Source organism: Chelmon rostratus, chromosome 12, assembly GCF_017976325.1.
Source record: "Chelmon rostratus isolate fCheRos1 chromosome 12, fCheRos1.pri, whole genome shotgun sequence".
Lineage (NCBI taxonomy): Eukaryota > Metazoa > Chordata > Actinopteri > Chaetodontiformes > Chaetodontidae > Chelmon > Chelmon rostratus.
The window spans coordinates 17,978,750-17,993,169 of record NC_055669.1 but is presented as its reverse complement, the minus strand read 5'-3'; the positions used below and the strand labels follow the sequence as shown (position 1 = coordinate 17,993,169).

The 14,420-nt window shown below is 42.1% G+C and overlaps 1 protein-coding gene across 1 annotated transcript; it reads left to right on the top strand.

The window, feature by feature from the left end:
- Positions 1-12,337: 12,337 nt before the first annotated feature.
- neurod6b (neuronal differentiation 6b) lies at positions 12,338-13,339 on the top strand. Its single transcript, XM_041949783.1, has one exon. The coding sequence runs from the start codon at positions 12,338-12,340 to the stop codon at positions 13,337-13,339; it is 1,002 nt and encodes a 333-aa protein (XP_041805717.1).
- Positions 13,340-14,420: the final 1,081 nt, after the last annotated feature.

The window sequence follows — 14,420 nt, the reverse complement described above, 5'->3', positions numbered from 1 at the left end:
CCCTGTGGCACGAGCTGCTAGTGTGTCTGGGAATTGGCCCAACTCTTAAAGAGCCAAGCTTCCCTCATCTTGACTGGGGGCCGACCCCCAGAATAGGAAGAAGCTATTTCTGCTGGCGGCCAAGTGGTTCCTCTCTGGAAGCCTGTCAGGTGAGGAGTCGTGGCTGCCAACTGTAAGCCCCTCAGGTGGGCACAGGGAGCAGGGTAGACCCCCATCCTGGCTCCAGCACGGTGGCACACAGCAGATGATGCAAAGGGCTTTGTTGAGCTCGCTGACGCCTCAGACAAAGATCTGCTGAGAAATCACTGCAGTTAACTCCACAGCGCCGATGGATTATGTGTCATTTAGATGGACCATGGTGTCTCACATTAATTATCAACTTCCAGTGGTCGAAAGTAACTGAGTATGTTTACTTGAAAAAATGCATCAAATTAATTGCAGCAGAACCAGTGATATCACCTTTTTTTTCTTATTCCAGGCCTCCTTCTTCTTCCTTGTCACAACCTGCTGCCTACGTTACCCACAATACCACTCACCCACCAGCAGTGTGAAAACACTCAACATCAAGTCCTGCCATCAAAACCCGACTATCAGAAGTACTCATTCTGCAGCAGAAAGACCCCTGTGACTAATACTACTGACATTATGGGATCACTAATATCGATGCTTCACTGTTTTAGCAGCCGGAATTTATTGTTATAGCTGGTGGAAGTGGAGATATTTCTAACTATTTTACACACAGTTTGCAGGTTTTATTCACTCGTTTCTAACCAAGTGGTCATGAATTGATTAATGGGAAAGAAAAGAAGAAAAAAAAGTTCTGCAGCACAAACTGCTATTGATTTTTGAGATATTACTCTAATCTTTGCTTTCTTAGATACTTTTATATACTGCTGTTATTTTTCAAACAAGTCATATGATCAGCTTCTAAACCATGATGCATCAGGCAGTAAAAAGCAACATAAAAGAGTTTTAAATGCAAATCAAATTGTTTAAAGAATTATTTTTGTCATGACCCGTGCTGTGCATGCCGGTTTTTTGTTAAGTTTCCCCTTGTGTGTTGTCTTTGTCTGGTTTTTGTCACATCCTGTTTTATTTTGAAGGTTTATGTTATGTTTCTTTGTTTACTTTACTTCCTGTGTTTTCCCGCCCTTCTGATTGTCTGATGTGTTTCACCTGTGTGTCATTAGTGGGCCCTCCTTGCGTATATAGGTCCGTGTCTTCCCCCCAGTCTTTGTCGGGTTGTTGTCTGTGCTTCTTTGCTGTCTGTGTTAGCCATAGCCCCTTGCCTAGACCTTATGCCACGTTCTTTGTAAGCGTTTTCCTTGGTGTTGTCTTTGTTCATGCCCGTGCCTCTGTTCATGTCTGTGTTATCCATTGGTTTGTCTGTGTTCATGTCCGTGCCTTGTTCCCTGTGAGTGTTTGTTTTTGTTATTTCTATAGTCTAGTTTTGTTTTGTTATTGCTAGTTATAGCCGATTTTCAGTTCTTTGTTAGATTGTCGTTTTGTTTTTATTTCATAGTAGTGTTTTCCTCTGTGTTTTCAGGAGTGATTTTTTTGTTTCTGTTAAGGTCTTTGTTAGCCGTTTGTTTCTTCCTCCTTCGGGAGTGTTTTCTGTTCTTTATGTTATACATTGATAGTTGTTCTTAGTCTTTTCCCCTGCTCCGTTGTGTTGCGTGTTTGTGTTAATTCTATGTTTCCCGGTGTTTTCTTCGTTCTCTGTGTGACCCCTCTTCATGTTTAAAAAATTTGTTTTATTTGAATCTGCGCCCACCTTCCTGACAATTTTCAAATTCACTTTTTCTTATTTTTAGTGCTGCAATCTGCTTCTGTTCTTCACTCATTTCTAGAACATTTTTAAAACCGGTTTAAAAACAGGTTGGAAATATTTTTTTATTTTAGTTTTTTTTTTTTCAACTACGAAGAACTATTACTTTTAAAAACTTCCATCATCTTCTCCTCGTGATGACAAACAGAAACAGAAGAAAATCTATTGGCTGCTGAAGATGTACCAAATAAACCATGAGAAGATGACTTATTTTCTTTGTTTTATTGGCTATTTTGAGCTGCCATTCATCATCATCATGCAGCACTTCCCCTTTGAATCATCCTCAAACCGATTTAACACCACAACACCATGTTGCTTGTTCTTGCTAAAACTGGCTAAACACAGATGGCATGGTGTCATATTGAGATATTTCCAGCATCGTTACAATGGAGTTTAATAGAGTGGAGAACTAGGTGGAGCTCCGCTGAACTGCCAGGGGTGAATTTACTCACTATCACTTCAGAGGTCCGTTTCACAAAGCAGGTTTACTGAAAACTCCGAGTATGTTAACCCTGAAATGAGGGAAACTCTGAGTTTTCCGTTTCACATAGGAAGGTAAGTCAAACCAGAGAAAGAGGGGTAACTCAAGCCTGTTTCACAGACAGAGGTAAGTTAAACTCTGAGTCAGTTACCGCAGTAACTGACTCTATGAAACTAACCTGGTCGGGACCAGGTTTTACTCAAGGAACCTCGAGTTTCTCTGTGTCTCCGCCCTCTTTCAACCACACATCGTATTTCATTTCCTCATTCATTCATTCAGTCGGCAGACGAGTTTTGCCATAGTTCTGCCGTCTGTTATTAAAAAAAATAATTAGAAATATCAGTCAGTGGAAGTCCATTAGGCACAGTAGGTGGTGACTTTTTTCGTTAACATGGCATGTTAACGTCTTTTGATCATGATCCCGTGGATGAAGGTGCAGCGATACTGCGCAGAAAATTAAATATTCGTCGGGAGATAGTTATCAGACCACGATGTTCTTGCTTTTCCAGACAGTTATCGGTGTTAGGCCACCACCCGTTCTTCGTGCATCTGCCTTCTTTCTGTTAGCTGAGTAAAAGTCTGTGTTAGTTTAAATATAGGCTTAATTATTTAACATAACACGATATAGATGAGAACACTTTTTTCATTTTTAAATTTTATTTCATTCGTTAACAAAAAACAAAACATTATATGAACACAATATAACCAATTTTACAATGAAAGGGAGCCACTTAATATTTACTTTACAAGGTAAAACATGATCAAAATGAGGTAGCTACCTCCATGAGATCATGCAGAGGTCTTACCTGTTTGAACCATGTTTTTATATTTCATTTTAAGCTGCTGCCAAGTGCGCTTCTCCCCCGCGGGATTGCACCTAAATGAAATAAATTAATAGGCAACCATTCAAGCAGTTTTGCCCTGTAATATTATTGTGATTTCAAAGGACTACATTTATACTCACGCATTGACCCGAGCAGCAATGTTCTCCCACGCCGTCTCCCTCTCCTTCGCAGCTGCAGCGGTGTTGGACTTCCGTCTAAAAACGTGTTCATATTCGCTGTATGAGCGCATTAAAATGTCTGATTTCCAGTGGCGTGAAGTACGCAGCCTTCCGCTTCCCCGTTGCCATGGTGACTCCTCAAATCGGGGTTCCATTGATGCTGTCTTTTTAAAGTTGCGGCGCACGCGCTTAACTCGAGGTGAACCTACTCTGAGCTAATCAAACTAACTCAAATCTGCTATTGTGGAATCGAAAACTCAGAGTTTCCTATCTCAGAGTAGATCAACTCAGAGTTCAGGGTTACACTCAGAGTTTGTTGAACCTGCTTTGTGAAACGGACCCCAGTTCTTCGTCTTTAATTTTCAGTTTCATTGAAAAACCTTTACAACCATGATTCTAAAGAAGTTGGGATGCTTTAACATGTAAATAAAAACAGTTTAACAAAGTGTTCCTGAGCCCATGTACTAACATCCTTTATACAATCATGTGTTCACAAAGTGGTGAACCTCACTCCATCCTTACTTGTGAACGACTGAGCCTTTCCAGGATGCTCCTTTCATACCCAATCATGATACTATCACCTGTTACCAATCAACCTGTTTACCTGTGGAATGTTCCAAACAGGTGTTTTTGGAGCGTTCCACAAATTTCCCAGTCTTTAGTTGCTCCTGTCCCAACTTGTTTGAAACGTGTTGCTGCATCAAATTCAGAATAAGCAGATATTTGCAAAAATCTATGAAGCTGAAGAGGGAGAACATTGAATATATTTTCTTTGTTCTGTTTTTGTTCAGCATGTGTCAAGACATTTGGTTTGATTTCAGTTAGGGTTGTAACTGCTCGGCATAAAATATTGTGACACTGTATCATAATACAGCTCAGACTCTGTGGTGCAGATTAGAGGGAATGTAAAAGAAAGAAATCCACCATGACCCTTCAGGCTCCGTCTGTTAAGTCTTATATCTGTTAAGTACTCTACAGTGGTGCACATAACTCGCCTTGCTCTCTCCAAACTTCAAAAATTCACCTGAGAATACATCTAAAGGTCACAGATTAACATTTTATTAGTTACATTATATAGTTACATAGAATAACATTTCTCCATTAACAACAATATTGGCCAATCAAACATGCAAACACACATGCCGTGTGGTAACAACAGCCATATTTCCACTGTTTACCTTGTGATCATTGTGACAAAAGTGAATTAACTGCTGCTGCTGTAACTTTACAGAGTTGTGAAACCGTATCAGAGATTTATAAACTCCTTTGCTACGTCTTAGAGTCAGATAAACTTTCAAACTCAGGGAGCTTAAAGAACACGCTCCCACCAAGGCAGCACCTTGCATTGATTTAACACAGAGCTGTTTTCAGCCTGAATGCAGAGCCTAATGAACTTTAGAGAAGCTGGTAGGTGTATTTTCTAACTTTGACTGACTCGCTAGTTTTCCCTCCTGCTTCCAGTCTTTATGCTAAGCTAAGATAGTCCCCTCCTGGCTCCAGCTCCAGATAAGAGCTCACTTATATAATGTTCAGTTAGTCCTTCAATAAAGGATACTGATTTACCAAATGTTTAGGATCGGGGTCAGACTTTGTTATGTCCACATGGGAGAAGAACAATCGTGATGGCTGAGGTTAGGATTAACTGTTACAGTACAGCAACGAAAACGGTTAGAAATCCTGTAAACTGACTCATGAACAGTCCAATATGAGGCCTATTTAAATTCAGCCCAGACTCAAACTGAAAAAAAAAGCTTTTTGTTGTGTTAATTGGTGAGATTTAGCTCGTGCTGGTAGGTGAAGGCGAGCTCATCAATAGCTCTTCTCTACTTCATTCAGCTTGTGACACAACAACATTATGGCCAGAAAAAACTGTTTTAGCCACTCATATAAATGACGTAAACCAGTGATAATTATAATAATAATAAGCCAGGATGCTGAAAACTCTTCTCATGCCACACTTTGGCTATGTTAAGAAGAAGTGGCTTCAAACACAGCAAGGCGACAGGGAGCTGAGGACAGCTGATGAGGGAAGAGGAAGAAAGACATCATATCAACACTGAAAGTGTCGATTAGGTGAGAAAACCACATTACAGCGCTGTCAATCATCTCGGCTTCATGCTTAGAGAGGCAAAAAAAAAAAAGCAGAGCTGCTATTAAAAATGCAGAAAAGTTGGCAAGTCAGTAGAATCACGTGCGTGAGAAAAACAACACTTTTGAAAACTTTGTTTCGTGAGTGTTTTGGTTCTTCTTTGGTTTTTGTTTGGTTTTCGCACAGCTTAAAACTAGAATTGACAGAGATTTCTGTTATGTAATATGTAGTATGTTACAGTAAGTAAAAAACAGATTAATAATAAGCTGCAGCCGACACCTTTCAGCCAATACTTGTTTGTTTTCATTTTCACTTAATACCTTATTGTTATTCATTTATTTTTACGCAATATTTTTGTAAAAATCTGCTTATTCTGAATTTGTTGCAGCGACACGTTTCAAACAAGTTGGTTCAGGAGCAACTAAAGACTGGGAAAATAGTGGAACGCTCCAAAAACACCTGTTTGGAACATTCTACAGGTAAACAGGTGGATTGGTAACAGGTGACAGTATCATGATTGGGTATGAAAGGAGCATCCTGGAAAGGCTCAGTCGCTCACAAGCGAGGATGGAGTGAGGTTCACCGCTTTGTGAATACATGATTGTATAAAGGATGTTAGTACATGGCGACACTTTGTTGACACAGTTTTTTTGCAGATGATTGAATTCTGTTTTTATTTTGGTTACACTCAGCGTCCCGACTTTTTTTTTGGACTCAGGGTTGTTTATATTAAGTGCAGGTTACTGTTGTCAGACACCACCTCCTCTGTTTTACACTGCAGGAAATAGAGTTTATCATACAAGTCGAGATGCGACTGTTACTTACATATAATACTTGGCACATTTTTATTTATCTTATCACTTTCTGAGTATAGAAGTGTCGCATTCAAGCACAACAGATTGCCACAGCCACTTTGAACGCGTGCGAACAGATTGTGCTTTGAAAGAGAAACGGGTGCCTCCAGCAACATTTCACGTCTGCATCCCATCGCTGTCTGAAAACGGGACTAACATCTTTACATTATACATCTTCAAAAACATATCCATTATTCATATGCCCATATTTTAATACTATTAGCACTTGCATGCCACCCACCTAAATACCTGTGTGTTTCTTATCAAAGGAGCGGTGACAGTCACAGTTACTGGTTGGGTGTGAAGAACTGAGCTGGGATTAAGAAAGTACTGCAGCAGCGGACCATCACACAAAATTAAATTTCATCTGTGAGGCGATTTTATGTCGGCGCGTTATAAAATCTCTAAACACAAATGTGCACAAGAGGAACTTTGCTTTTTATGTCTCACCGGAGTGTTTGTGTTGTTTGTACAGACACAAGCAACAAAGGAAAACACACTCACACACACACACACACACACAGAAAAACACAAACAGAGACAAACACACAGTGTTCCCACCTGTGTGGGTGGGAGGTGTGGCCGCTCAGCAGCTGAGTGGGGCAGCATATGGAGTTTCTAATTGGGTAGAACAGCACAGCTGGAGGACACCAGTCCAGGACCTGGCCTCTGGTAATCAGTCCCACAATCCTCAGCCCTCCTCTGCACATCCACCATGCTGCATGTGCACCTTTGCAGGGTGGAGGTTGTTGGATGTGCTTCTCTCCTGCCAGGATGAAACTTGTCCGGTAACAGTGTTTTGCAGCATGTTTTCGCTTTGAATCGAGGTCGTATTTAAAGATTTTTTAGCTCTTTTCAGACAGCACTTCCACCTTCCACCATGTCTTCCTCTCAGTGTGAATCCTCTCACTGTGAGACACTTCGGACAAAATCACCTGCCAAATCGAGTAATTTCCCATTGTCATCTTAATCTTAATCATCTTATTAAGAGCCTCCACACCGCTTATTGATTATCACAAAACACACAAACATAAATGTCTTGTTCCCAAACTCTGACTGTTTGCTCCATAATGAGTCCTGTTGGGTAAACTGTGTACATATAAAGTACTTAAAGTATGTTTCCTTCACATAAATCTGTGTACTCTGAGCTCTCACTGTGTTTTACAGATAAAAGGTCACTTGTGAAACATTGTAGAACTTTGAACATTTGTTGTTTCAATTCAAGTCAGTTTTGAAGTGCTTGGTCAATGATTTAATGCCCGTGTGTGCATTTTAACTGGACACTGTATTCTTTTTGCGGTGTGTGATCATTCAGCACCGTCTCCTAGAAACTATATGTATGTTTCTACATGTATGTCCTACTAATGTGGAACAGAAAATATGTTCACAAGCCACATGCATTATGTTTTTTTTCTTTACAACCCTGATATAGCTTGAAATTATTTATATACAACCAATATGCAACGTGTTGAAGGAAACATAACGACATTATCTATTGGCATAATGAGGAAGTAATGTTGTCAATAAACATATCCGACAAGTCAGTGCAACAGCAACACGTTCACTGACAACATAATTTATTTGATTCCCAAAAGTCGTACAGCACAGTGTCCACTTGTAGTGACGACAGCATCATAAAACATTGTGATGGGCATGTTTAGGCAACCAAAGCACTTTGGTTTAGTTTGAGGAATGATTGCGCTCAAGTTTCATATAGAAAAAGTCTGCAGTGACTTTAGACACAACATATTTATCATCATTTAACTGAAAACCACTAACTTTCCCTGGAATTAACCATAGGGCTAACCACAGACAGGATGCGAACCCCGAACCCTTCGTCCCGTCGTTAGCCCCCCATCGACCCGACCCTCTCATTCACTAATCTGGCAACCACAGCGTGAATAGAAAAACAGCTCATTGATATAGCAGATCCAAAAAATGAGAACATCTTTAATCATCTTTAATCAACTTACCTACCAAGCTGCAAAATGGTCTTCTGTTCTTCTTCTTTTATCTTTACGTTTAGAGTCTCCAGTGTAAAAGTCCTGGTCCACAGAGGACCCCTGCACCAGTCCAGGATGTGGGGACATTTTCCAGCCATGTTTGTGGCGACTAAACTGGGCATTTGAAGCCAAAACGTGATCTTTTCCAAACGCTGACTAGGTGGTTTTTGTGCACGAACATAACCAGAACTTAAACACAACGTTAACATAAATAATGAAGATGAAAACATAAAGAAATGTAAAGTTTCAACATATCTGTGGTTTGCAGAAACGTACAGTGCCAATATTCATTGTGGTGACGGGGCTGCCTGTGCAGTCCTCAACACAGCCTCAACTTCACTGAAGAAATGCTGCAGGTGAACATAATCCAGGCAGCTATTGTGTTTCATTTAAATTAACTAATTAGCAACATTTAAATGGAATTTTAGACAGGCTTTGTAATAGTCTGTTTTATTTTCTGCCCTCTCAGTCAGATCTCTCTTGTAAATCAGATTCAAAGAGACTTTTTCCTGGTTCAGTAACAAATATCAGAGATTTGGTAGCTATTTATCGTAAATAACCAGAACAAATCTGCAGACAACAGGTTTCCGATGTGAGATCAAGAGCCTGAAATGATTTAATAGGAGAACTATTGATGTGGGTACTGGGCATCAACGAGGACTCAAATTAAAGTACTTGCACTTGTATTTGGGAATGCTTAAGCACTCCCATGTTTGGCCTTTGTGTCTTCTCTTCACCTCAGTGGAAAGCAATGCAAAATAAATGGTTCTGTCTGTAGCGTTTTTCTGCCTCATATGGTTTTACTGAAGCAACGACCAACAAGACGTGACTCTAAAGCTGTGCAGGAAATGAGACTTTGGTCAGAATCACGCCGTACTACCACGCCATCACTGCATCCTCACCCACTTCCCTCCCGCACTCATCATCCAGGCACGAACTCCCCTTAACTGCTGACAGCAATTGAGAAACGCTTGCAACTCAGCGTACGATCAGCGGCGCCTTCATTTGCAGCTCAACACCACACAGCGTGCCTATAAAAGCTGATAATGTGATAATTAAAAGAGCTGACAGGCAAGAACTGTCAACGAGACCCCCTGATTTACCAACCTCTGCTATTTGTTGTACCTCTCAAATTACAATGCCTCCACCCTTGACGTATGACACATAACAAATCAATTGAAATAATTAACTGGGTTCGAATTGGTGTGAAAAAAAAAGTTAAGGAGTGTCAGTGGGGGACAGTTTTAATGAAACCGTCTCAAAATCACCACAAGATCGGATTAGGATCTGAATCGAGGATTTGTAGCAGACAAAAGATCACTGCCATGTCTCTGTCTCTCTCTCTTTCTTTCTCTCTCAACCACACCATGATTTATTACCTGAAAAGACAAGAGAACTAATTAGTGGAGTAATTAATTAATATAAATTTGCATATTTGCATTTGCAATTAGTGCAGTCAACTGATTAGTCTGAGATGGGGAGTTTGACTCATCAGATGCTCTGTGTGTGTGTGTGTGTGTGTGTGTGCGCGCGCTGGACCAGAACGATCAGCAGACCAGCTGAGGCATTTTTGGGGGACGTCAAAGATTGAAGGGACTGTTTATTTATTATTATTATTATTTCTCGTGTATTCTGCACGCGCACACACTCACCTGTGTGTGTGTGTGTGTGTGTGTGTTTGCTGCTCTGTCTCACGCACGTCAGGTTGAACGCGTGCACACTCGTCAGCGGGTGTCCGCGCTCACTTGTCGACCACACGCGCGGTCTTACCTTCGCGTGGTCGCCGTGCTCTGAGCTCACACTCGCGGTGTCGTGAACACGCTGGCGGGCGCGCGCTGCTGATCGATGTCTCCCAACAAAGAGATTGATAAGTCGCTTTAATTGATTCTCCTTGCAACAAGGTCATTCACAGGCACACGTGCGTGTTTGTGTGTGTGTGTGTGTGTGTGTGTGTGTGTGTGTGTGTTCCATATAACTGAGGAGTGCATACACCCATATCGAGCGCCAGCTGTGCCCCGGTGCGGAATTGGCAGCGTGCCACTGGGCCTTTTCCACGGGGTGTACTTAAAGTGTGCGGTCGTGAGGTACCAACACTGCGCACGCCCCCCTGGTCTGCTCACACCAGCCCCTGCATGAGAGCTGCCTGCTGGAATCTCTCTACCCAGTTTACACAGAGCTGCAACGATTAGCCGATTAATCGATAAGGTTATCGACAGTAAATTCATCCAAACTATTTTTGATTATCCATTAATCGTTTATGTCATTAATTAAGCAAACATTCTAAATGAACTCTCTGGTGCTCCTAAATGTGCTGATTTTCACTGTTTTAAAGTAAAAAATGTTTGGGTTTTGGGCTTTTGATTTGGTCAAAACAATACATTTTCAATCTTTTCTGGATTTTTTTTTTGACAAAACAGTTGATTAATGGAGAAAAGAATCTGCGGATGAATCAATAATAAAAATAAGTGTTAGCTGAATGTTGGGTATAGCTGTGCTTTGTCATTGTTTTGGTCCCACAGACCCAACATCTGCACTGTATGTAATAGTAATTGCAAAAAGAACCTTTTTTTCTTCCGACCTTATCAAAACCCAGGCAGTCCTCCAAATTAAACCAGAAAATAGGACACATGTCAGTGTTTCCTGAACTGACGCCATCGTCAGCAGGACCACAGCATTCATGGCTTCCAAAACCGCTGTTATCTGATCTATTGAACTGGTAACCTTTCCCTTTCTTACAAACTGGGCTGATGAACGTGACACAATACTGCATGAACATATATATATTCTGTTTGTGTGCAAAAAAAAAAAGTCATTCATAGACAAAGATATGTCCACTAGAGAACAAACATCACTCTGTTATGTATTTAATCTTGTTTTACAGCTGCGACCTCTGAGACCCCAAACAGACCTAATGAGTCATTTTGGCATCAAAATCACCTTTATGAGCATTTCTCATCAGATTTGTGAAAGTCCTGAAGTATCAAGATGAAGAAACAGAGTTCAGTGAGCTTTTTGAAGCTGACACAGCAGTATATATCTGTATCATTTAAATCCTCACGGTCCCAGCATGCCTTTTGTTTCCCTTATCTGTATCTAATTCAGTTATAATTGGTTTAATTTAATTAAAATTAATTATCTGGCTTTGAGTTTTAAGGGAGGTCTTTGTCAGGCTTGTGTGTGTGTGTGTGCGTGCGTGCGTGTGCGTGTGTGTGTTTGACTGTGCACGCCTTAAATCTTTCAGATTATTACTTTTGTGTGTGCAAATACTTGAAAACTTAGAGCTCGGAGTAGATTTAGGCCTATTCTCACATGAAATCTGTGTTTATGTCTCACCTGTTGAGGACGCCTGCAGACTCGCGCATCCCTCGTTTTTATTTTTCAGACAAAAAGACATTAATTCATCTTTCTTACACGCGGAGATGCAGATATTAGTTGTTATCCCTCTCCAGTCTGTGTTTTTGACGGTAAACGCGGGCCTCCCGGTGCCCATTACAGGAGCTGCCAGATGATCGGTACGGAATGGAGGTCCCGTGGGACGCTGAACACGTGGTCTCGGCTGCCACAAGACGTCAGCGGCAGATGGCATGGGTACCCGCTGTTGGCATGAGTGTCATTCCTCAAAGAGAGAGGGAAGGGGAAGAGAGAGCGAGGGAGAGGGAGAGCGAGGGGGAGAGAAGAGGAAGAAGAGGAGAGGAGCGCAGCAGAGAAGAGTTGGAGCCTTTTCGTCTTATTTGCGGTTTGCGGAGGAGAAGCTGCGGATTCAGAGGAGACATCAGGGGACATGCGAGGCGCACGCTGACAGAGGTGAGTGCTGCTGTATTACATGTTGACTTCTAGCCTTTCGGTTTATTGCTTACGATTTTGTGAAGCACTTTGGCTAAAAAAGAAGTCCAAAAACAACCAAGTTGAGTGTCTTTGAAAAGGTAGCAAGCGGTGACATTGGCCTTGCTGCTAATTTGTTCCTCCTCCTCTTAGGAGGACCCATGCATAAGGTAATTAACTGACAACCTTCAAGAGACGTTGGTCTTGCACTCTGTACTCATAGTTTATGTCTTTTTTGCTTTGGTTTTACAGGAAATATGTTGACACTGCCATTCGAGGAATCTCATATGATGTGTGAGCCGCGGTTCAGTGCCAATTATCCCCGCGAAAGCTTACCTGAGAGCCTGGAGCAGGAGCGACAGCACAACCCGGACAGATCCGGCTCAGACATGAGGGAGGCCGAGGACGACATCTCCGACAGAGAGGACGAACGGGAGGACGAGCAGGATGAGGACGGGCTTCCCAAAAAGCGGGGGCCCCGGAAAAAGAAGCACTGCAAGGAGCCGTTCGACAGGTCCAAAGTCCGGCGCCAGGAAGCCAACGCCCGAGAGCGCAACCGCATGCACGGCTTGAACGCCGCGCTGGAGAGCCTGCGCAAAGTTGTGCCGTGCTACTCCAAAACTCAAAAACTGTCCAAGATCGAGACCCTTAGACTGGCTAAAAATTACATCTGGGCCTTGTCAGAGACTCTGAGCGCGGGGAAGAGACCGGACCTCCTCGCCTTCGTACAGACTTTGTGCAAAGGATTATCTCAACCCACAACCAACTTGGTGGCCGGTTGTTTGCAGCTGAATGCGAGAAATTTCCTCACAGACCACAACGGGGAGGTCATGTTCTCTGGCAGATCGCCCTACGATGCCATGTACTCGTACCCAGCCTCAGACATGAACACACCCCCCGGCCACAGCGGGAGCAGCTTGGACGGCAGCGCCAAGCCGTTCAGACACTACAGCTACAGTGGCGCGTACGAGCCCTACTACGAGAACGCGTCCCCGGAGAACGTGAGCCCGCATTTCGACGGCCAGCTGAGCCCCCCGATGAACTTTAACGGGATTTTCTCCCTAAAACACGAAGATCCGCCAGACTACAGCAAAAGCAGCCACTATGGCATGCGCTACTGCACTGCGCCAGGGCGCACGGCTCTTGCGCATAACTCCATGTACCGAGTCTCCCCAGAGGCCCGTTTCCCCTACGATCTGCACGTCCGCAGCCAGTCCTTCCAAGCACAAGGGGAAGTTAATGGCTCTTTCCACAATTAATCAATCAGCTGGACAAAGTTCAAGTTTCAGAAGCGATGCAATTTCCCCCCGCAGATGTCGAGAGTGGAACGAAATGGACTCCAGACACGCCGATGCACTGCAAAAATGCCCATTTAACTAGTCATTTTGTGTTGAATGTTCAGTCTTGTTTTTCTTTGAGACATGATAAAAGTCTGCAAATTAGATATGACGATTTCACTTCTTGTTCCACAAATTTGTTTCGACAATAGGCAGAAAAAAAGACGAACAGGAAAGCGTTTTGCTTTGGAAACAAATGGAATGACTTCAGCCTAAACGCAGGTCTTCTGATTCATTAATAGAAATGTAGATTCAATGGCTCACTGCCACGTATTTGTTTCCAGTGGAAAACCACAAGTGAAGAATAATTCGCTCAAGATGCAGGTTTTGAGCAGACTGTTTACAGTTAAGGTGCACTACAGTATTAGTCAATGGCTGCACTGCAGATGTCGGTCATGATATGGGCCACATAAAGCTGATATAGTGGACAATTAATTCGATGCTTCTGGCTTATTAATAACAGCAGCCAGAAAACTGATTTTCGTGGCGAAATAGAATCAAATGAAACAACCGGGGAAGAAGAACCTGAATACGTTTCACTTCATCAGGGAAGTTTTGCTGAGACATGATTGGAGTTAAGAGATTCAGTCTGTTAGCAATAAAGGTCAATTGAGCTATGCAAGTCAGCCAAATGCAATCTTTGCTTAGAAAAAAAAATGATATATGTATATTTCCTCTGACGGGGCGTTTCTCATAATCTAATAGGGTATCTAATTAAAATCATGACAGTTACACAAAAGTAATTATTAAAAATAAATGTTTGGAGCCGTGCATGTGTGTAGGAGACCTGGTGACGATGAACTGGTCCTATAAATACAGGAAGTTGTGGGGAAAAAACTAAATGCATTTGTATTCGGAGTAAATAGTGTGGTAACGAGGTGGATGTAAATGATTATTGTATTTATTTATTTAAGCTTATTTATTATGAGTCCGTCAATTTGGATGTGGATAATATATTATAAAAAATATTGTGAAATTCAACAGTGTTACCTTTTATGTGAGT

Excerpts from the sequence above, each read along its gene's own strand:
- neurod6b (XM_041949783.1), top strand. The coding sequence starts at position 12,338 with ATGTTGACACTGCCATTCGAGGAATCTCATATGATGTGTGAGCCGCGG.